At 44.3% G+C, this 24694-nt stretch overlaps 1 protein-coding gene across 3 annotated transcripts in view; it reads left to right on the forward strand.

The window, feature by feature from the left end:
- ncalda (neurocalcin delta a) overlaps window positions 1-24694 on the forward strand; it is a 74498-nt gene that overhangs the window by 43804 nt on the left and 6000 nt on the right. For all 3 annotated transcript variants that reach the window (XM_079275188.1, XM_079275189.1, XM_079275190.1), the window contains one exon: window positions 17538-17948. In XM_079275188.1, the coding sequence (XP_079131314.1) occupies window positions 17571-17948 (378 nt within the window). In that variant the 5' untranslated portion in view covers window positions 17538-17570. The remainder of the gene's footprint in view (window positions 1-17537; window positions 17949-24694) is intronic.

Raw genomic sequence — 24694 nt, forward strand, 5'->3', positions numbered from 1 at the left:
TGAAGATATTTTGGTTTTCTTTGATAAGACTAAAACGCCCTGACTTTTAGGAAACTAAAACTTGACAAAAAGTAGAAGGATGAGGTTGACTAGCTATCGTGACAGAACCGTAATGTAATGGCATTCATTACATGAGGTAGCGGTAAAGCGGGTCGTCCTTCAATCAGAAGGTGGGTGGTTCAATCTCTGGCTCCCCCGGGCCGCGTGTTGGAGTGTCCCTATGCACAATACTGAACTCCATTGGTGTATGAATGAATGAATGTGCATTGGTACAGCTCCTGATTGGTAGGTAGCACCTTGCATGGCAGCCTCTGCCATCACTGAATGAATGTGTGCGTGTCAATGGGTGAATGTTGACATGTTGTGCACAGCGCTTTAAGTGGTCCGAAGACTAGAAAGGTGCCATATGAACGCAAGTCCATTTAGCATTTATTAAAGGTTGCTTAGTTAAGAAAAATAAAATGTTGCCAGATGACGTCACATTGTGCTGCAGCAGGTTTAGCCAGGTTTGTTTTGCAGAAATGTTTTTGGCTCTTGATCTGATTTAATGAATCCTCCTTCCAAAACCACTTCTTCAAGGCTGTGTACTCATTCAGACCCAGTCCATGATCACTGTCTGTTGCTACTCATGAAGAGAAATGATATCCAATCATTGTTGATGTTATTTAGAAGGTAGCTGTTTCTACCCTTTCACACGGAGCCCAGAAGCAGCTCTCAGCCAATATGGAAGATCTTGAATTATGCACGATTCATAGCCTGTGAATTATTTCCAGAAGGGTACCGTCGCAAATGACAGTGTGTCAGCTCGGCGGTGACAGATCTCCAGATATAAGACCACTCCGAATTGCTCAGTGCCTGCAGAGATCTCACCGGGGTATGTGAGGGCGAAAGGAGGAGAGCCGCTGAATTGTCGCTTCCATACTGAGGCAATATCTGCTTGGAGATTGCTTTCTGAAGCTGTGAATTTATCGCCAGCTGTCAGACACGAAGATGCTGTCGTTGAGAGGGGATATTGTATTGTACGCCCGGGTGTTGTTGTGGCAGCTGTTCTCTGAGATGCTGTACAAGCACACACAACTTAGTGCCTCACTGGTTCTTGAATATCTTTGGCACACATGTGACAAATGCTGTGTTAGGACTTTCCTTCACTGTTTATAGAACACTTTCCTACTCTGTGATTAGTTATCTACACAGTTACTGAGACTTCCTCTTTAGTCATTCTACAGTGTGTGTTAGCTCTGACTGTGTAAAGAAAGAGGGTCCTCTGCTGTCCTTCAAACGCTTATATAGTCAATTGCAAATATCATTCAGAAACTATTGCTGGAATAACCCGATGGCACTGTTTTTGGTTAATCCAACCTAAATACCATAAATTGAATTTAGCTATAAAGTGCCATGATCATTAATTTGCAACATTGCCCACGTTGTGACATTATAGGGGATAGCTACGTTGGTGGAAATGGTAGAGCAAATTGTCTTATTGTATCAAAGATGATGTATATCATTTAATTAATTTTATGGAGAAAATCTTGATCACCGCAGCTTTAAAGGAACTTTGTTTTTCTGGTATTATGCCTCCGTGCTGGCGGGAGCGATGATTTGGCATTGTACTTGGGTCCGTCCCATTCCGGTAAACGCTATATCTCAGAATTCATATGCTAATTATTACAATGTCACACAAATGTAAAATTATAAAGGGACATTTTGGACGGACATGGATGTAAGCTACCACATGCGGTAATGCTACTTATGAGCCGCATCTAAACGCATTTTGGCTGACTATCATTTGTGCATATTACCAATTGCCAGAAACATACTGCATGTGGACTATACAGTTAAACAAGCCTCTCCATCCAGGGTCTCTTTCCTCCTTTTTTTACTTTTTCACTGTCAGTTATACAGCTTACACGCTGCTGGTTGCCATCCAGGTTTATTTTTTGGTACAAGAAATTGCAACAGTTTGCATTCTCACAGGATTTGTAGGATCGTCTACCTCCAGAACGTCAGTCAGTACTAACCAGTCTGTTGAGTTTTCTTTCTCAATCTTAAGGGTATCCTCCTTACTCTCAAAGACTCCAAAATCCGTGCTGAGGATGTCACAAAATCTGATTCCCACTGCACGATTATTGTGTGTTTTTCTCTTTTTGACAGGTGGTGTAAGGAGGTAGTATGTAATTATTATTAGGTAATCATAACTGTGTATATAAAATGATTTATGTACATGATATTATCTTGTGTGCATTATTAACAGGTTTCATTTTTTACAACATGAAACATCACTGTGCTGATGATTTTCACAATAAAGTAATACACACTTCAAGCTGTACATGATCACATTACAGTTATATGGCATTAAGCTCTGATGATAGCAGCAAAACTAATTATATTCTGATTCTAAAACTAATTACACTTCCTTCAATCCCATGCAAGTTCTTACTTTCCTTTGCACAACACATGAAATGACTCATTCACAACTGTCTTCCAGCCTATAAATTCAGACACCTTAAAGATCCCCTCCACTCATAAATGTGTTTTTCTTATGTTTATGTCCACTAAAATATGTGGCCTTGACGATAATGACTTCCTCTACAGAAGAGGGAGATGTTCATGCACTAAAATCAGAGATTCAAATGTACCCTGGGAAATCTAGATGAGGTACGTCACGGATTAAGAAGCCAATCGCTGTCTAATATGCAAATACAGGAAACCTGAAACCCTCCAGCGCAGAGCAGACTTAGCACAAGGGTCGAGAGTTTGCATTCGCAGAGTGAAAGATTTGGCAGCTGACATGGTAGATTGTGCAGTTTGGGGATATAAACCCAACCCTGGAGCTTCCTTCCACTGTCTACCAACATAAATCCCATTAGATATTACTGTATGTTTTACAACCACTGACGCTGTGTTACTCACAAGCTAACAAGCTAACAAACAGCATAAACAAGTAAAAGATTCAGACTACCCTTAACCATTCTGATGCATCTGCTAGTTGCTCCTTATCTGAGTCTGGGTCTGACTGAGGTTCCTGCATGTACGGCTGATTCTCTCCGATGTTTGCTCTGACGCTAGCCATCTTGAAAAGCCTTTTACATGCACACTAATATTGCGACTAATATTGTTATTCTGAATATGACAATATTCAGAATTTGACCTGGGTCATGTTAACAGCAAATTTTGTTTGGATATTCCTGATTAGGTTTGACTTTTTCAAGCAGGTGTTTGAAGGAATGAAAGATATTCGTGCAATATAAATTTTTATTCATTATCGATGTTCCCAGCTTTGTAGGATTATTGTCTTTTTTGGAATAACGGCAGAGAACTGGAATATTTGGTGCATGTAAACGTTACACTGTGCTTCTAACAGAGTTTTTTAATGTGGGAAAATAGCGAAGAACAAAACATGAATCATAGCAGAATATTCCTACATACTTTGAAATGTGTCTGTAGGGGAACATTTGCACTACTGATCAGATCCCATGTCCTTGGGTTCATCCTGACCCCTGACCTCCGCTGTGACGTAGCTTCCACTCTGTTTGTTATTTTCCGTGATGTCATATCCTGTTTCTATATTTTTCTTCGACCACAGGAAGTAGAACGAGCTTTGTTGCATCCCCAGGGGCGTTCTTCAATCAGAACCATCTCCAGGCTCAATCTCTGCCTGATTCAAATTTTGTCTTTCTCTCTCTCTTGTTTTCACCCTCACCGCCGGGTCTTTCATAATGCGACCACTGTTAAGACACCATGGACCTTGTCCTTATTATGTAACAACCATACATTCTACAGCTGCTCTCATAGTTGCTCTGCAAACATCTTGTATCAGTTATAAACATCGAACAAAAAGTTCGGAAATGTGTGTTTGGTAGATTATTTCTCTATTGTAACAATGTTTCTTGGCAGTAAATGTTATACCGTTGGAAAGCCTGTTTATTTACCTTTCAAACGGTGCCCCATTTGTAAGGAACATGCATTTGTGGGATGACCAGCACAGCTGAGTATGTGGGTCACACACTGCTGTGGGATGGCATTCCACTCCTCAAGCAGGATTTGTCGCAAGTCAGCCAACGTGGTTGTGTTGGTCACTCTGGCACGAACAGCAAGCCCAAGCTGATCCCACAAGTGGAGAATCTGGACTCATCGCTGAACATAAGGTTCCTCCACATGTTCAGGTTCCAGTGCAGGTGTTGCAGACACCAGCGCAAACGGGCCTGATGGTCAACAGCAACAGCAGAATAAGCTGTTTGTCATTGGCAGAGCAGATTTGGCAAATATATCATGGGTGCAACCCACATACTCAGCTGTACTGCTCATCCCACAAATGCATGTTCCTTACAAATGGGGCACCGTTTGGAAGGTAAATAAACAGGCTTTCCAACGGTATAAAATCCATTGCCAAGAAGCATTGTTACAACAGAGAAATAATCTACCAAACACTAATTTCCGAACTTTTTGTTCGATGTTTAGTTCAGCTGTGGCACATTTTACAGCCATCCCGCATCATCTCTCACAATGCTGAAGGCAATTTGTGTCCAGCGGGTGTGATTGAGTGGGAGGCAGTTCTTTTTTTAATCATCACTCATCCGTTTTATGGAAAATTCACTTTGAATGAATCAAACCAAAAACAAGCAGCAGTAGGTGCAGTTAACATGTAAGGTAATGAAGAAGTTTTGAGTTGCTAATTCTGTTTTCTTCATTCTGCCTGGAGTTTGATATTTACCTCAGATTTGTTCAATACCCAGATGGCAGTCGATCAATCAACTGCCTGTTCGCTAAACCCCTCCCCCGAACGTAAATATTCCAGTCATAGCGTAGCAACTGTAACGAGACACGGCAGATTTGTCAAACGTGAGATGTCTCCAGATGTTGAAGGGATGTGCACGGAGCTGTAGTTAGACTGAAACATAGTGTATAAAGTGGTTGGATAGTAGTTCTTCTTTTTACCTCCAAAACCTAACAAAAAACATCAAGAACAAAAGTGTAAGGAATGAATTAAACAATGTGTTCGTCTGCTCAAAAGTAAGCCGCAAATATTAGCATGTCTGGCTAACTAGCTAGCTACCTGCAGAAGTAACCCAGCGTCACTTCCAAGTCCAGGGGTATTTCATACATTATTATCATGTGTGCTTACAGGTTACTTTCTAAATATATATCTGCTGGTGAGGATGCTGACTTTTTGCATGTGACAAGCAACTTAAGCCTCAGACCTTTTACTGGGTACTTGTTTTAAAACATGTCAGAAGAAAACATTAGTCAGCCAGACACCGGGTTTTCAACCAACCTATGAACTTAAATTTTGCGTAATTAGCACGCAAAATTTAAGTCACTTAACCTCCGGTTCTGCCAAGTGAAGCCAACAAGGAAGTGTCTTAAAACTAGCATTCTCTCTACCGACCATTTAGTGTATTGTAGCTAGTAAATTCTGCTAGCGGCAGTTGTCCTTTTTAGCTGACAAACATGACCTATATGCTGGCTCAAAATCAGACTTCAGTTTTGCCTACCTCTTTACTAAATGACAAAATCATTTTGAGTGGTAATTTAACATTTAGTATTGTAAACTGCATTGGTACAGCAACAATGCAATAATGGGGGTTGGGCTGAGCAAACAGTCCAACGCATGCATTTTAGCAGTAGTCAGACTGGGCAGGCTTTATACCAAAGCTCTTAAAGCCAGCAGACTGGATTACAAAACCATAACAACTACAGTAACAGACAGACGGACATCTCTGTTTCCCCTGTTGGACCCCATGAGTTTGTCATCCCAACAATTCGCCAGGTCCAATACCAGGCCGACAGAGACCTCCATTTAGGTCACCACAGACAGGGAGCACAACAAATTAGATATGATCTCCGCATACAAGGCAGGGGTCCTTTTCTGTTGGACAAAGAGGAAGTGAAGAAGAAGAGAGCCCTTGCAGGCATTCAACCCAATCTGATTCTCACAACAGTGCACCAAAATTATTGTCAAATTTGACTCAGCTGAGAATGTTGCTCGATATACAGTTGTCCTGGATCTTTACACATTTATACATCAAATGCTCGCACACAAGCCAGAATAAACAGAAAAGATGTTATGTAATCGTGTTTTTAATAATGCGCAGTTGTGCAGGCACAGTGACAACAGTGACTGTGGCCACACAGATGAAATTACATAACCCCTGAAGTTGATTCTGAAAAAGACTCGAGTAAGTGTGACATCTTGTGCGCCTCATTGGTTCACTTATCCCCCTGAATCAACAGGCACAATGTGTGGTTGCCCCACCCCCCCATCAAGTCTGTTGCCATAGCAACCTAATGAAGGCTAAGGAGGTCATTTAAAAGTAAAAGGGTTGAAAATATCGACTGTGGGCAGCGTCAAGCTAACCAGCTAGCGACCCGCAGTCAATCCGACAAGGCTTCAAATGCTGTGCGTCTGCCGTCTCAGGTGTGGTGTTGATGTGCTTGTAAGAGTGTTGTCAGCTTTGCTGCAAAAGAAAAGGGAAGAATGAAGGAGTCAGAGCCTGGAAAAGTTGGCTTCAGTCCAAGTGGTACAAACTCATCTGCCCCCCTCTTGGGTCGCCCTCTATCCAGCTACTGCCTGGCCGTCTGCCAGTGCCTGTCTCTGTGTTGTCCCAGCGCCAGAGCATTGTCAGGAAGTTTGAGGGGAGAGGTTTTGTCCTTTTGGACGCCTCTTTGGAACCAATACACATCGCAGACTTTAGCTCAACATTTTGATGGGTAGAAAGCCTTTATTGTGTGTCAGTCAGACTGTACTCTAAGCAGAAAAAAAGTATAAAGTTTAGACTTGAGTCATGAATTGTTGTTAAATGGCTTGATTTGTCTTAGGGTTTTCCTGCTGGGACAGGAAGTGGGCAGATTTAGGCTTCTTTTAAATTTCTATTTCGCCATGTGTGTCTTCATTGTTCTCTGTCTCACCTCAACTCCCATCTCTGTTGTTGCTGCTTGTCTATTGTTGTGGAGACACAAGCTCTAAGAAAAAACAATTGTACAGATGTTTCTTAGCAACCAAAAAATCAGACGCTCCCCCTTCCCATTTTTCTTGTGGTTGCACATTATTCCCTTTGTGTGGTCATGTTATTCTAGGGTTTCATCCCAAACCGCTTTGGGTTTTCCATTGCATATTTAGCATAACCATTTGGGTTTCTATTAAGAACTATTTGCAGTGAGTAAATCAAGTAAAGTTGAATTACTGTTACGTTTATGCATATATATGTTCTCATTACTTGGATGCTTTGGCTCAACTAGACAAAGCAGAGGCACACACCCAATTATAAATTAGCAACCTGTTATGCAAAGTACTCCTGGAAGTCAAGGGGAGCTTTCTATAGTGAAGAGCTCTACTTATATCCCATCTACATCTACGACTATTTGAGCAATATGGATGTGTGGCAAGACTCAGAGATGCTGGAGCTCTTGGCCGTCCGTGGTGAGGAAGAAAAGAAGCGTCAGATGTCCAGGACGGTGAGGGACAATGTAGTGTTTGTGACATTACAGGGTGGCTGAATGAGAAAGGCATCCTCCAAACACAAGATCAAATAAACATTTGAGTAACTGGAACACTTGAAAGGAACCTTTGAACAGATCTGCATCTACAATGCTGCCTACAATGCTGCCTTAACCACATTCAATTAATATATTAATCAATTTCCTGCATTTCTGCATTTTACTACTGTATTTTATTTCTTACACTGTTCTTAATTGCTGTGAAATCTCCTTTTCTTTTGCCTTATGTTTTGATGCTTTTAATGGTTTTAAAAGAACTGCACAATATATCGCCATTTCCTCCGGGACCGAGTTCGTGCAAGGCGTACACTATAAAACGCAGATCGGCAGAGATCTTTTCCAGACGTGGTTTGTGTGCGAGTAATTGCAGAATTGCGGCAGTGTATGGTTGATTGCGTGCAGCGCAATGTCTCAGGGAGACATCGATTCAAATTTAGAAAGTGCACAAAATATCGCCATTTCCTCCGGGACCGAGTTCGTGCAAGGCATACACGATAAAACGCAGATCGGCAGAGATCTTTTCCAGACGTGGTTTGTGTGCGAGTAATTTCAGAATTGCGGCAGTGTATGGTTGATTGCGTGCAGCGTAATGTCTCAGGGAGACATCGATTATTGTTTCAATGTATGTTTTAAATCTCCTTTACTTTTGCCTTTATGCTTTTAATGGTTTCATGTGAAGCACTTTGAATTACCTTGTTGTTGAAATGTGCTATACAAATAAACTTACCTTGCCTTACAAATGCAGAGCTCAACGGACTCGGCCCATGAATTTTGTGGGTTGTTGTTTGTTATTGTTTGTTCTAAAGTTTTCATGAAGTTCCCAGTGTTAGAAATGGTGGTCTCTTCCTTTTCCTAATTACATTTTTAGTTAACTGGATTGTTAACACTTTAAAACCAACAACTCAGACATCCACAGTAGTTTTTTGCTCTTCTCCATGTGAAATTCCTTCTCTGCAGGAATGGACTGCAGCTGGACCGTAAGCCCTTTTCACCCTCTGAAACAGCTGCTGGGAAAGTGGGACAGCCGAGGCTAAAAAGGGCATTATCTGAGAAGTTTGGCTCATTTGTTGTGTTCTTGTGGAGTTGTTTTTTAGAAACCTGTAATCTTGTGTGCAGTGTATTTTAGGAGGGCTGGTCATCTAGTGCGTGCTTCCTTGTGAAAGAGAGCAGAGTGGTTATTTTGGTTGAAGAAATGTGAATAAGATGTATCCAGTGACCTGGGTTCAACACATCCCTTGATTAGAGATTTTCTTCTTTATTTTTTGCATGTTGTACTCATCCCATTTACGATTTTAATCTATTTTCTTTCCTTAACAACAAACTACGTCTACAAAAGACAAAGGAATTATTAACTTTCATTCAAATATAAGATACCCAAAAATAACTTATTGATTGGTGTAGCTCCGTGGCAGTTCACGTACTAATGACTATAATGTATCGATGTAAAGAGAATGGTCTGGAGCAGCTGCTTCAAATGAAGGACGCATGCAGATTAGACTGCTGTAATGGTGGACCATTATATAACTGAATGATTTGACACACTGCCTTATAGAAAGGATTTTTAATGACTTTGAGTTCATACAACAGCTGGCTACTTGTTGCTACTTTTACAACAGTATACAGTCTACTCACCTCATATACCTGCACCCACACAACCGCATAGACACACACACATCCACCAGTCAGATTCTGTGGATTTCAGTGGTCCGTGTACCCGTGCGTATGTGTATGAGCAGCACACTCAGCCAGGAAGCTCGTCAATGGCTGTGAGATTTCGCCAAATGTTTTGGAGATAAAACTTAGCTGAATTTCAGGAGCAGGACCACACCTCAGCCACTCGCCCACTTCCGGCCACACTCCTATAACTACCTACCCACTCTAAGCCTCGGCACACTCGCGTTTTCAGCACTCGCAACCGGAACACCACGCAGAGGACGCCGCCAACCGCCATCTAGAGGGTCCGGGCAGCCAAACCCGCGATCTCCACCTCGCCGACCAGCTGCATCCACCGGCAGAATCTGACAATACGAAGAGTCGGACTCACGGCCGTCCTCCTTTAACTCACATCTCGGTGGCAGAGGGAGACCCGCTACCTCCAGACGTAGACAACGGAAACGTAAATCCAGCTCTCTCCTTCTTCGCTCGCTCCAGACCCAGCTGGGAACGAGCCTCCGACGACTCTGGCTACCCGGCACACAGTGCTCAAAGACGCCGCCACCCCTCCACGCTCCAGCCAGCTCCCCCATCGAAGACGCACCAGCTGATATCTCCAACTGGACCACAGTCCGCCTGCTAAGAGCATCGACGCAACAAAGCAAACTGCCAACTCCTCACAAACTTTCCCAAAGTCACGTTAGGAAAAAAAAACAAACGTACCTACATCCACAACACACCGGGGTAACGGCAACGACCGTGACGCCACCACGCACCCCGAAACTCCGCCCCCCAACCCACAAAGTTCCAGGTTGCCAGGTCTTCTTTCCTCTGTCCCCCTTTCTAAGCTGTCCCCCCCTCTAAGCTGTCCCTTTACTGTTCTCTTACACCACCTTTCTTCTGCCGTACCTAGGCACCGGGTTGCCAGGTCTTCTTTCCTCCGTCCCTCTTTCTAAGCTGTCCCCCCCCCCCTCTAAGCTGTCCCTTCACTGTTCCCTCACACCACCTTTCTTCTGCCGTACCCAGGCACTGGGTTGCCAGGTCTTCTTTCCTCTGTCCCCCTTTCTAAGCCGCCCCCCCCTCTAAGCTGTCCCTTCACTGTTCTCTTACACCACCTTTCTTCTGCCCGTACCCAGGCATCGGGTTGCCAGGTCTTCTTTCCTCTGTCCCCCTTTCTAAGCCGCCCCCCCGCTAAGCTGTCCCTTCACTGTTCTCTTACACCACCTTTCTTCTGCCCGTACCCAGGCACCGGTTTTGCCAGGTCTTCTTTCCTCTGTCCCCCTTTCTAAGCCGCCCCCCCCCCTCTAAGCTGTCCCTTCACTGTTCTCTTACACCACCTTTATTCTGCACGTACCCAGGCACCGTGTTGCCAGGTTCCCTCTCCCCTGTCCCCCTCCCCCATCCCGCTTTTCCTACTACGCATGCTCTTGCCACTATGCAGATTCCTGGCACCAGGTTGCCAGGTTCCCTCTCCTCTGTCCCCATCCCGCTTTTCCTACTACGCACGCTCTTCCCACTACGCAGATTCCTGGCACCGGGTTGCCAGGTCTTCTTTCCTCTGTCCCCCTCTCTAAGCGCAACGCAGCCACGGAACGCAGCCACGGAACGCAACAACGCAACCACTGAACACAGCAAGCAACAACGAACTGCAGCAAGCAACAACGAATCGCAGAGAGAGAGGAAAAGAGAGGAAATAAGAAAGAGAGAGAAAAGAAGAGAGAGAGAAAGAAAAGACAGAAAAGTAGAGAAGAAAAGAGAAGAAAAAGAAAGAAAGAAGAAGAAAGAGAGCGAGAGAAGAGAGGAAAAATAAATGAGAAGAAAGGAAGGAAAAGCAAGCGAGAAAGAAGAGAAAAAGAGAGAAGGAAGAGAAAGGAGAGAGAGAGAGAGGCAACAGGACGCAGCAAGCACGGAACGCAAAGCAACAACGGAATGCAGGACGCCAGCGCCCCCCGGCCACCTACTTCCAGCAACTTGCCGGGACACCGGGCACCGGGATGCCAGTGCCCCCACCCCGCCCACTTCCAGCGATGGACCCACACTATTGGCCAACAACGATGCCGCTCCCTCTGCCGTCTTTTGGGGGGTTTTCCACGACGGACGACGTTTGCCGTAGACCAGCCTCGGATCTTGCAAGCAGATGCCAAGTAGTTTACCCTCATGCTACGAAATCGGACCAATAGTAGCCACAGCCATCACGTGGGGCTGCGGATGGCCCAGCAAATCCATCCCTTAAACTCCGGACAACCTAGCAGTCGGCTACCCAATCATCAAATCACGCTGCGACACCCGTCCGCCAAGGGTGCGTCCTCGATGCAGCTCACGTCCGGGCCACTGCAATGCCATGGCTTTCTCGTTTCCCATTCCAGGAGTTCAGCCCTCCTGCAGACACCCGTCCAACATCGGTTCGGCCATATCCAACGCCGTCTTTAGACCCACAAATCCTCACTCGATCTTGCCGACCAGCGCACAGGCTTATTTTGGGGGTCTGCAAGGCCCGGGAGCCGCAGTGGATCCTCAGCTAAGCCTCCCCCAAACCGCATCAGGCCAAATCTCCATCAACCATTCCTCAACACCCCAAACAACCGACAAAGGCTCGCTCTGGCCGAGGTGGGGGCCTAAGCTAGTGAATTGGAGATAAAACTTAGCTGAATTTCAGGAGCAGGACCACACCTCAGCCACTCGCCCACTTCCGGCTACACTCCTATAACTACCTACCCACTCTAAGCCTCGGCACACTCGCGTTTTCTGCACCCCACCCTCCCTCCCTCTTGTTCATGGTTATCTCCCCCCATAGTCATCATGCTCCTATCCCATGGAGATCGGGGGGTCTGCAAGGCCCGGGAGCCGCAGTGGATCCTCAGCTAAGCCTCCCCCAAACCGCATCAGGCCAAATCTCCATCAACCATTCCTCAACACCCCAAACAACCGACGAAGGCTCGCTCCGGCCGAGGTGGGGGCCTAAGCTAGTGAAACTATGGTAACTGCAGTGAAATCCCTTCATAAGAATTGTCCATGTGTAGGATGAAATAGGATGAAGAGTATGGAAATGAGGCACAGGCAAGGTGGAAGAGTTTATGAATGGGATCAAACGGAGTGAGAGGGATGGATTGAGGACAGCTGAAGACGGGAACAGATGAAATGTGCTGGAGGGAATTAAAGAACAACAACATCCTGCTCCATGTCTCTCTTACTGCTTCAGTCTCCTCTCACCTATCAGCGCATGAGAGCCGCCTCATAAGGGGATTCATACACAGCATTAACACCTTTCGTGTGTGTGTGTGGGTTTGTGTGTGACGTGCTTAGGTTCTTATAAACTGAATGTGAATCCGAGCCATGGAACCAGTTCTTGCCGGGCTCTATTTGAATCTGAATCACCACTATCCGCTTCTGTTCGCCTGCCCGATTTGAATGACAATCTGCGTCCAAATGTCTCTGCAGCTGGCTTCAAGAGAGGAAACGAGTGGATGAGAGACGGGAGCTTCTGCCTCGCTTCAATCAAACAATCGTGCACCAAATGTCGGCCCAAATATGTTGCACAGCCAAGTTGGTCCTACCCTTTTTCTCAGCTATAGCTTCAAAAAACTGGTCCGGCATTATGAACATGTAGTCGTACAAATTCCTCTTTAATAACTCCATGTAGTCTCAGTCTGAAACCTTAAGGTCTCTTGATTTTCTCCTTTGCAGCACTTTTGTTTTAGTGCTTATTGGTAAATGTTAATTGGGGATGGGTTATGGTTTCTTTAATTCTCCAATAGTCATTCAATTATAAACGATTGTATAGTTTATACAACTATCGTAACAAATAAATATATTTCACCGTCACACTATACAGGCACGGCCTGGTATAAGGTTCCTAATAGGCGACGGTAAAACAGTTTAGCTCCTGCTGAGCTGAGCTACGTAAATGTTTAGATCCACCACGCCTCACCCAAAGCAGCCCGACAACGCTATCTGGCATTGTGAACAGCAGCCCTGAGAGGTACACAAGCGTTTTCTGTCACTCACCAGTGCCTACTCATTTTAGAGTCAGCTGTCAAATATATAGTACAGTACATACGCAAGCTCCTGTTTTCTTTTTAACACACACATCTTAATATTTCAGTCAGTGTTTCATGCCTACATTTATCCCATTTTAGGGTTGTAAAGTCAACCCTGCCGTTATGACGGTCCACCTTCCATCACAGGATAGAGGACTTGTGCCAAAAGAAAACTAGGGATGCACCGACAGCATTATGATCGCAATTTGGACTGACAAAACAAGATACCGGTATGTAAAGACTTTGAGAAACTGGGATGGCCATTTGTCACTATTTTCTGATGAAGTTGTTTTGACCAATCTGTTGCTGCATTCAAGTTTCACAGCTAAATTCCTGTTAATTTTAAAGATGTTAGTGTGCAATTTATTATTTTAATAATAAATAAGAATTCAATAAATGTATATCTGTGTATTTATTTGTTATATTTAGTTTTAAAAAGTCAAGAAAGGAATGTGTAAGTCAAGCTTGATGTTGCCTTACACTTAAAAGAATGATCCGGTCTCCACACAGCGAGGCACACAGTTTATTCATTAAACACTGGTATCGGATGGATAGTCGGACTCGGCCAAAGGCCCGGTATCGCTGTTGGTATCGGTGAAAAAGTCAGGTCGATGGATCCCTCAAAATATCTCACCCCGAAGGTCTGTCAATTCATTAACTCCAATTTTAAAAGCCTGGTACGTTAAATCTTTGATGCTCTTTCCTAACTTAATGTTGAAGGCCTTACATGTTGTTATTCGCCTACTTCTTTTGTTTGTGTTTTGCATTTTCAAAGCATTTAGTGAAAGAAGACTAACAGGAAAGTGTAGAAACAGGTTGCACTCTAGAGAACACAGGTAACAACAAATTCAATCTGTCTGAATTGCATTCAAAATTGCTGCTGGTGTAGAGAACTCATTGTTTCTTATTCTCAACAGGCTTTGCGATCACATTTAGGTTTGCCTTTTAGCCACGTGAGCTGCATGGCTCTGATGACAGTCGATCGGTCCACCGCATTCAAACAAAACAACAAATCGCAACCAACTAGTGGATGGATTGCCAGGAAATTTGGTTCAGACATTCATGTTCCCCTCAAGATGAGTTGCAATAACTTAGATCCCATGGTGGCCATCGGGGGCAACTCTTCTGGTTGCACAGAGAAGTCTGGTTGTATAGAAGTCTATGAGAAAATGACTACTTCTCTCTTGATTTATTACTTTATTAGTTTATGGTCTCAATCTCTAGTTTCAAGTCTTCTTCAATACAGCATGATGTTCATTTCGTAAATGATGCTCCATTTAGAGTCAAACAGACCATAAAGTCTGCTTTAAAGTATGCTTTAGGGCGGGGCTTACTGTGATTGACAGGTTGCTACCACAGAGTTGTCCGTGTTTTCGTCTTAGAACTTGAACCCTTTCAGTGTTTTCATTTCATCACAGTTAATTGTGTAATTTGGTAGCCAAAAACATGTTTTATTCAGTGGTCCGTGCTTAGCTCCACCCCCCCACGCCACTTCTGGTTGCAAAAAAACAAGATGGCGACGGCCAATAACCAAGATGGCGACGGCCGAATTCCAAACTTGAGGCTTCAAAACGGCCATATACCAAACTAATGGGTGGTTCACCTTGACCCTTTCTTATATACAGTCTATGGATTTACTTCAGGGTTACAGGAAACATCTTCCCATGTGTAGTATTTTCTTATCTGGTTTAACTTCCACATGGCATTGAGAGAATCTGTTTTCCCTTCTGTTACTCTGGTTTTCTGTCTCCAGGTTATCTGTTTTTTATTGATAGAAGTGCAGCGTTTTCAATTTTGCCACCTACACCCGCGTTATCTCCTCTTGCCCACGTTTTTCAACATGCTGCTGTTGAAATGCTCGGCTCTTTTTTTTCTGCTGTGCAAACAAAGGTCTGTGATAGAGGTAAAAAAAAAAGGGAGTGCAAACATAATTCCCTACAAAAATCAGTCAACTTCCATTTATTTGTGTGCCACTGCAGCGATTGCTCCCCTCTGTTATGATTCTGACACCAGAGCCGTCATCATCCTCATGTTTGCCAAACAGCATTAACTGCCTGGCTGGTTATTTTACAGTCCTTTAGGGCACTCAAGCTTTTCCATCTGACTCTGAGTGGATAATTCAACACTCTGATAAGTTATCGCCTCTCAAATATCACTGCTTACATTGTGTCATTGCTACACAGTGGAAGCCCCGGTTGAACCTTGAGTGCAGGATGCCTTGATGTTGGTAAAATGTCTGTGTTATAACTAGTTTTCTCATTTCTCTCTATGAGATTGTCGTCGTCAACTAGACACCGTAGATGACCTGCTCCCACGGATGTGAGGAAGACACTTTCAGCAGTTATATTCAAGGACCTTTGGTTTTCAGTACACAAGCGACTCACATCCGGAGACTTTTCAGAGTGACGGCCACGTCGAGGCTGTGATACTGGACACATAGAGATAAAGTCTGTTAGGGAAATACCTGCAGGTGCTGAGGTCATTTCAAACATGTGTGGTTCTTATCATTGCTCAATTTTGAATACATAAAGGCTTATGATAACACATGCTAAAACATGAGCATGTGCATGCTGACATGTACACAGAACGAGCATGCTCACTGTAGTGAGGGCACAATCTCACTGAGACCAGGAGCAGGCACTTCCTGTTTGTGTCACCAAAAGGGCAGATACAAAGCAGACACTCCTCCACTGTGGCTCTCGTCTGCCTCGATTTCCCTGTCTAACTCTGACGCAACATATGATTTTACTATGAAATATTTAATATTTATATCATATATTTCATCCTGTTTTCTTTACATAAGCTACGCTTCATTTCAAAATGTATCATTTCAAACTTTTTGGAAACCATTTTGTCTTTCACGTTAGCATTTCTCTCACGACCAGCTGGTCACTGATCCAGTCTGGAGCAGCAGCCGATTAATGAAGACGTTGTGATGAAAAGTGGCACTATGAATAGGGGGGGGACTTTGTGAAGTGACAACTGTGGGGGGAATATCAGGCTTTACTTGTTACTTCTAGAACCATAAGAAGATGAGATTAACGTGATCTGAATAAACCTTTAACACAGTGACATCAACAAAGTAGAACAGTGGATCTATCATACATTTACTAGTTTCTGGTCAAACAGGTGAATTTATTCGGAACATGTGAAGGCAGTAAACTCAATGTACTTTCATTGAGGTGTTTTATTACATGAACATTGAAATCGACTGCAAACATGGATTATAAAGCTTTATCCTGCTCATAAAGATCCACACGACAAACACTCAGACGCAAGTTCCAGGAAGAGAGTTCAGAGATTGTGTGACGTCTGAATGTCGGTTGTTGAGAGGCTCAATATCATTTGGCACCGCCTTTTCCCTCCAGTGCAGCTAAACTCTGTGTGTGTGTGTGTGCGCGTGTGTGTGTGCGTGCGTGCGTGTCTGTGTGGAGAGAGATTTTATAGACCAATTAAAGCCATGCTGGGCTTATGCCGTTGTGTGTACTCGGAGTACACACTGCTGTTTTCCATGGAAAGTTCCTATAGTTTGTAAAAAGGGAGGGATTTTAGTCCTGATAAGCATAACGTCTGGAACAGAAGTGGGTAAAGCCACTTGCGGACACAGCAGCAGAGGTTACTTCACTGAAGCGTTCATCGGATTCCAAGTGGTGGAACCAATTACTGAACTTTCAAAGTAAAGGTGCATTTAATAAGCATATTATAACGCAAAACATACTTTTTAAAGGACCGACTGCTAATGAGTTATAACCACACAATGAATGAAATGATATCAGGGCCAACATTCTCTGCAGGGAATCGTGGAGAGAGGCTCAGCACACATGTTTGTGATTTCATTCCTCAGAAATATTGTATGATGACAACAACATAAAGCACTTTTCCATCCATGAGTCTCGATCAGCTGTCACTGGTCGCATACTGCAACTCTCCATGTGTGCAAAACTGACCACATAAGCATGGATCGTTGGGCCTGACACACTTTGTAATGTCTTACGTTTAAACTTATTCAAATCCAGGACTCTCAGCGGATACATGCTCCTCATGCTAATTCTGCAATCTGAGCTTTCTTTCTTTTTTTTGCATATGGTACAAAAAGTCGTTTCTGTTTGTTTCTGTCATGTCAGGATGACATCACTCTGAAAGATATCTATAGAATACAATGAGTGGATCCCATTCAGCTAGTAGTTATTGCGTCAAAGATCTATACATTTGCATCATGTGTGTGATGAGCAGGTTTTCTTCTTCTCATCTCTGTCCGTTACCCAAGAAATCAATAGAGCACTATATTGCAGTGTAAATTGTGTTTATTCCATCCTAAAAAACAACAACCTCTCGCCTCCCTCTGTCTCTCAGCTGTGAGCCGAGTGACCGACCGGACCGACAGACATGGGGAAGCAGAACAGCAAGCTCCGCCCTGAGGTGATGCAGGACCTCCTGGAGAGCACCGACTTCACCGAGCATGAGATCCAGGAGTGGTACAAGGGCTTCCTGAGGGACTGCCCCAGCGGGAACCTCTCCATGGAGGAGTTCAAGAAGATCTACGGTAACTTCTTCCCCTACGGAGATGCCTCCAAGTTCGCAGAGCACGTCTTCCGCACGTTCGATGCCAACGGCGACGGAACAATAGACTTTCGGGAGTTCATCATCGCGCTGAGCGTGACGTCGCGTGGCAAGCTGGAGCAGAAGTTGAAATGGGCTTTCAGCATGTACGACCTGGACGGGAACGGGTACATCAGCAAAGCTGAGATGCTGGAGATTGTGCAGGTGAGTGCGCATGGAAGGACACAGACACAAACACACTCACACAAACTGTAACATCAGCCAAAGCAGTGATTGTTAAACATTTATATTAGCCGTGCGGCCACTGTATCCATAACCCACTCTTTATGAGACCAGGAGAACCAGTGCTGGCACTTTAAGAACAGGAGGAATCTCTCACAGATACGGAGCTGGATGTGCCTCCGCACATGATTTATGAGACCTTCATTTATTGCCAGCATTGAAATGTCAGTGTACTTAAAAGCATTTAGATATTAAGATTCATTTTATGAAAGCAGTTTTGGAAACAGTAATTAGCTTGACTCCCTCTTAAATGTGTCTTTTAACTGGAAAGAAAAATAATGGATTTTCCATCTGCTCTTCACCTTCTTACTTCCACAAACGGAACTAAATCCTAGCCTGATGATTGTCTTTAAAACACCTGCCGTATATGCTCCTCGGTTCTCTTTAGTGTTTCTCCAAAGCTTAGCTTGTACTCTGTATTAACCTGCTTTGTAAAGCCTACTTGCTTTCTTTTATCGTTGCCAAAAGCAGCCTCAAGCTGGAAACACGAGGAAGGACGTTTTACATTCATTCCCTGTCAGAGTTAAAAGCCCTGCATGCTAACCTGTTGTTATTCATTAAGATAATGAAGGTGAATGTCAACTGACAGTCCAGCGGGCTCTGTGGGCTTTCAGACATTCTAACCAACATGGAGTTTCCAGGAGGAAAAAAAAGAAGCAATTTGAGAAAGCCTGCTCATTTTGAAATGAGATTTCTAGTATATTTTTAGATTTAAACAGGATTAAATCTGTGGAACGTATAGCAGTTGTACTTTATGTTTACAGTATAAAATAAGATAATCCAGAATATTTAATGTCAAATCCATTTGAAAGCAGAAGAACGAATCATTCATTGTACACGGAGTGTGATGAAGTAACTCAACAGATCAAACAGACTTGAGGCTCTCTGAAGGGAGCCCGGCGAGTCTCCCTGGGCAACATACGAGTATATCACAGTAACCTTTGTTTATCGTCACAAACATCTGCAGCTTATGGGACACGGTCGCCTCGATGCATACTTGAGGCTCTGTTTGTATTGTTTTGTGTTGTAATCACACAATATACCGTGTTATTGAAATGTTGTCCTCGGTGTAACTGAATCAAGGCAGCAAACAGCTGATGTATGCTGGCTCTGCTCCTCTTCCGTATGTTTGAAAATACGCATTTATGTATTTCATTTCGGTTCAGCACAGGATGGGTATGTGTCCCCTTGGGTCCTCTTTTCTGTTGCCTAGCAATGCAATTCCATTGCCATGGTCTATACAGTTTAGTTTAACAAGCCAACTCTTGATGGTAGCCACGGCCAATCCCAGCAAATATGAATCCACAATGCCTCACATGTGCCCACTTGTCATAGTAGCGAGGTTACATTGGCCTCCCCACCTCAAGACCGCAGTGATTCAGACTTCAGCCTGTCACCAGATCACACAAACCCTCGGCCCACTTTGCATTAAAGGGTGCTGCTGTTCCCACGGATGGGCAGATGAAAGAAAAGCAATGACTCAAAGGCTCATGTCTGGCCGTGTGCGTTTGTATTTCTTTGTGTGCAGTAAGTAGCTGCAGTTTAGTGAGGGCTCAGAAATGTTGTCCACTTCCATCATGCGTACAAAAAGCAGCATCGTTGATTTGAGTTAGTTTGTGGCTTTTGAAATGCAGAAGCAGGAGCTCTGTAGTGTTTTCACTCATTCAATTAGACGGTGGCATTCATCATGGCTGAAGTGCAGTTTAGACAGCCCAGGGCCATCTCTCTGGCTGAGACACAGAAGCACATCTACTGCATTAGGCTGGCTCACTCCCCTGCTTCAAAGCCACCCACCTCTGCAGAGAGGAAGCAGGCTTAAGAGAAAAGTTTTCAGGTAGCGCTGACTTTTGCAAAGTGACTGCTGGAGTTAAAATGATGCCTGAGCTCAGAGTCTTTGAGTAAAGTCTGCAGCTTAGTGTGATCACAGTATCTGCTTTCAGCGATGTCAGAGGGCACATTGGCAGGTGGATCTCATGAAGCTCAATCCATCCATTTTCTGGTGCGTATCTGGGTACCAGAAGCCCAGACGAACCAACGTCATCCCCTGAAAGCCAACCTCATATTCACAAGCTTTAGTGGGGTTAATGATGTAGCACACGTTCAGTTTAGGCCGAGGGAAGTGAGAAACAAGTGGTCAGTGGACTTTCCTGTTCCACATTGTTGACCTTTATGCTAATTTAAACACAGTATGAGCATGGAAATTTCAGTCAATGTCTCCACCACTTTGGCTGAGACTGAAGTCTCTCAACAGCTGTGAAATGTGTACAGACATGCATGCTCCCCAGCAGATGAACCCTACTGAACCCTATTAGTGGTTTTGAGTCAACTGTGTCGATGTTATGATTCCTATGATCAACATAATTGCCAAATGAATCTCATAATATTCAGGTAAATGCTTTGGCATTGACATTGCCTCAGTTGCACTTTGTGTTCAGTGATAATTAGCCAATGTTAGCATGCTAACACAATAAACTGTATCTGCTAAATATCACCTCCTTAGTATTGTCGTTGTGAGCAAGTTCGATTTTTTAACGTTAGCATTTATCTCAAAGCATCACTGCACCTAGACCTTTTGTGAGGTCGCCATCTTGTTTTGTAGTACACACACTTGGAACACATCTGCAGGTGCAGGTGTGCGTCCCCGTCCTCATCTGTCATTGGCAGATCTTTAGAGATGTCAGATAGCTATTTTATCCATGATTTAACTGCATGTTACCCAACTTTTTTCTCTGTAAGATATAGTGTGCCCCACAACAGTATTATTGTCAATTGCAAATGCTTTACTACCGCCCCCCCCCCCCCCCCCCACAGTGGTCTCCATGTTTTCTACTCACAAACCTCCATTTGCCGTAGTGACTGAGAGCTGCGGCTCACTGCAGCTAATGGTCTCTCCTGCAGAGAGTATGTAAATGCTGGTGATGCTCATAATTAGCCTTGCTGTGGGAGTAATTGAATGAGATGGATGGCAGCCAGCCCGGCTCATCTTCTTCAGATGAGATTATCTGATCCGCTCACCAATAGTTGATATCTAACCTCTGTCTACCTCTTTATCTGCAACGCGGTGTTGGGAACGTAAAGGAGCGTGTTTGGGTTATCATCATTTAAGAAACTGAATTCTTGACATTAATAGAATTATTAATGTATGTAACAATTATTAATGATTATTAATAACAACGGGGCACCACCCTGCGAACAGGGACCAATAAACAAACGATGACCAAAAAACTAAGTCTCATAATTAGTAGTCACTCATAATGTCAATAGTCTGCGTATGACTATACATTCAGTGACAGTGAAGGGTTAAGTTCGTACACAAGGCTACTACATACAGTTTTCATTACACACATATGCACAAGTAATCACAGACGACTGCTCCTTAAAGTATAACAGAGTTTATTCAATCAAAATAATAAATGATCAGATCAATTAATACTGCAACCAACAAACGCCATCACACAATTTTATGTCTGCTATCTAAAGTCGAATGAATAGAATGGAGGACGATGTATGTGTGTGTGTGTGTGTGTGTGTGCGTGTGTGTGTGGGTGTGTGTGTGTGTGTGTGTGTGTGTGTGTGTGTGTGTGTGGAGCGAGGGGGTGTAACCTATTCCATCAGTGATGAAAGGAGGAGGGGCAATCTAAGAACTACAGCCAAGAACTACAAACAAGATGGCGGACAAACTGGCGGCTATATGTAATCGCGTGTGCCGGTGCAGCACGTGTGTGAGGCAATCGACTGCGAGGGGTTTCCCCAGGGTCCTGACTATGTGTGTGTGTGTTACGGGAGAGGAAGGAAGAAAAAAGAGAGGGGGGGTCAAACTCTGCTGTGTGTGGGAGGGAGGATAAGTCCAGCTGGTCTGATCCTGCACAAGTCTGCCGTCTGTCGTTCTGAACTGACGACAGCTTATGCAGTGATAGCCACGGTCTATGCCCACTCACAGAGTCGACTTAATGAAGAGAGAATAAAACAGAACGAAATGAAATAAATGAAAATAATCCCCAAACAAAACAGTCATAGCAGTTAATACACAATACAACGGAGCTCCTCTGGTCCGTGATGATTGCGTAATACCTCTGTATAACGCGACAGTGTCTTAACACAACAAGATACGGGAATGACAACACATAAAGGAATAACCTAGACTAAACGAAGGCTAAATTAAGCTAAACTACGCCCAGATACCATGAACCTTACTTGTAGAAGCTTCGTTCGGCGGGCCCCGTTTTCCGTGATGGGAAACGATCAGTTCCTCGAGGGGTGGGGGCTGCTTTTCGGCGCGGCGTTTGCGCTGGCGTGGATTCGGTCCGTTTCCGTGATGGGAAACGGTCAGTCCTCAAGTGTTGAGGGCTGGTGTCGGCGCGTTTTCGGAGCTGGCGCGGACTGGGGGGTAACACGGTCCTCAGGGACGCTCGATCCCGGTGGCGTGGCTCTCTCTGGAGCAGTACGCAGACCCGATCTGTCCTCGCTGCAGAGAGGACGATTTAACTTCGGCTGAGGCGACGTGTCGGCGCGTGCCTCCCGGGAATCGTCGGCGAGGAGAGGATTAGACGTCTTCCTGCCGGCTGTGTACACAAAAAGGGTGGGGGTACGGGATAGAATAGACGGGGCTATTCAAATTGTAATTATTTGTAGTTGAAATATGATGCATTGTGTCCAATTTAACATAGAAGGAGAAGTTCTGCATCTGATCTAGTGTCAGCCATCTTGGTTGTCATGGTTTTTAAATGCATTTACTAATCCTCCCCACTAGGTTGCTTCCTATAGTGTTGTGAATCAGTGTCCACAGTTATGTAGCTTAAAGAAAGGAACCACTTTGAATACGTGAAATTGGCTTTAGAGTAGTTCGTAGAGTAGCACCATCTCACATCTGATGCTCTATGAGTACTGGTGGCAGCAGGACGCTGTATGTGGGATTACTATTTGTGTGTGTGTGCGTGTGTGTGCGTGTGCGTGTGTGTGTGTGTGTGTGTTCATTAATGAAGGAACATGTCAGCCAGTGCAACAGTGTGACTCACTGGTGTGTTTTTAAGTTAGTGGACGGTGATGGAGCTCTATGGCACAGAGGAATACGAGGGTTTTAAGCTGCAGGTCGCTCCACTTCTTATTGGTTGCTTGTAATTTGGGGATTTAGAAATTGAGTCTCATTCCACTGCGTTGCTCTGGATTAGACCAACAGCTCAATCCCCAACAATGAAGACGTATATTAACCGCGGCTGCTGCTGGTTCCTCCGCTCGGCGTCGACCCAGGAGCCGAGCAGCCCTGCTACTGTGTAATAGGAGGCATAACCGGCACCTATTTACAGCTCCCGCTGCACCGTAATCACAATCAGCCCTCCTCTGTTCACATGTCAGGTCCCATTCCCCTCAAACCCGCCTCCTTATTAGAGACAGAGAGAGTGGGCTGTGATTTCACTGTTTACTGCCAAACACACTGCAATGCTCCAGAGAGCAGGGGAGACACAACACTGATAAATAGTGTGTGAGGGATTGTGTATCCAACATCTAGTCTTTATACATATTATAGAGGGAGGCACCTCTCAGATACGAGGTGCTATGACCGATCCCTATTCGACTTCAGTTCTTCAGGTATCAGTCACATTCAACAAGTCATGGTCGGCAGTCGGTTCAGTTTTTAGTGCCTGAGTGATCCCTGACCTCATAACACAGAGAAATGATCCAGATGAAACTCACAGCGGTTTCTTACATGTGAGGAAAATGAGCTTAGGTTTTAAATTCAAGATGTGTATTATCACTCCGGTCATACAATCGTGGGAAATAATTTAAAACAGAAAACATACTAAGACAGTACTCGGCATCAGGACTCAGGCAGATAATTGTTGTTGGGAGAACGCGTTGGATCAGTGCATCCTTAGTCTGGACCTGATGCAGTCATAGTGTGCATACGAGTCATCTCTATAAACGGATATCTGCATGTGAACGCAACGGGACAAGAGTTTGGTCCCAGAAGTGTTCTGGTTTCCGCTTGTAGTCCGAGTAGTGTTGAGCGATCACGTTTGAGCAGGTAAACGGTGCGCACGAGAGTCTGGTAATGATTTCGCTTTTTTATTCGCTAAAAAATTAACTGGCTGCTTGTGAAACAATCCGCTCAAAGACGTTGTCTCTCCAACTCCAGTCTCCCGTCTCAGATTGCTTATTGGACTGGAAACAATGACTGGCCGTGGAAGAGGAAGTCCCAGATATCCGTTATCTGGATGTCCCCTGGCTACAACGGAACCCCACAAACACTGACCGTTGCCCCTCGAGGCTAAATAGCAGTCAGACCGATCGCCGATGTGTTCCGAGATTGGCATAGAAGCACTGTAATGAGAGCAGCACACTAAGAGGATCTGAGAGGCATGACTGTTTAAAACGCTTCCATTATTCATGAAGGCAGCATTTAGAAGTGTAAGTTTATCTTAAACGTCGTCATACAGCTGTTATCTGTCTATGAGAGTCTAATGTGGGTCTGCTTTGATCAGATTTGGCTAAATCAGGATTATTGCACGGAAGTGGGTGACATCTCTTTTTCAACTGACACCACTTGAAAACAGTTGGAAGTGCACAGACGAGATAAAATACAGAACCTCTCATATGTGAAGTAATAACTAACTGTGGAAGGACAGTGCGCTCCTGTAGGACTACCATTGCTGAGTAAGAAGTAGGTTTTC

The sequence above is a fragment of the Melanostigma gelatinosum genome, assembly GCF_949748355.1.
Source record: "Melanostigma gelatinosum genome assembly, chromosome: 9".
NCBI classification, from domain to species: Eukaryota; Metazoa; Chordata; class Actinopteri; order Perciformes; family Zoarcidae; genus Melanostigma; species Melanostigma gelatinosum.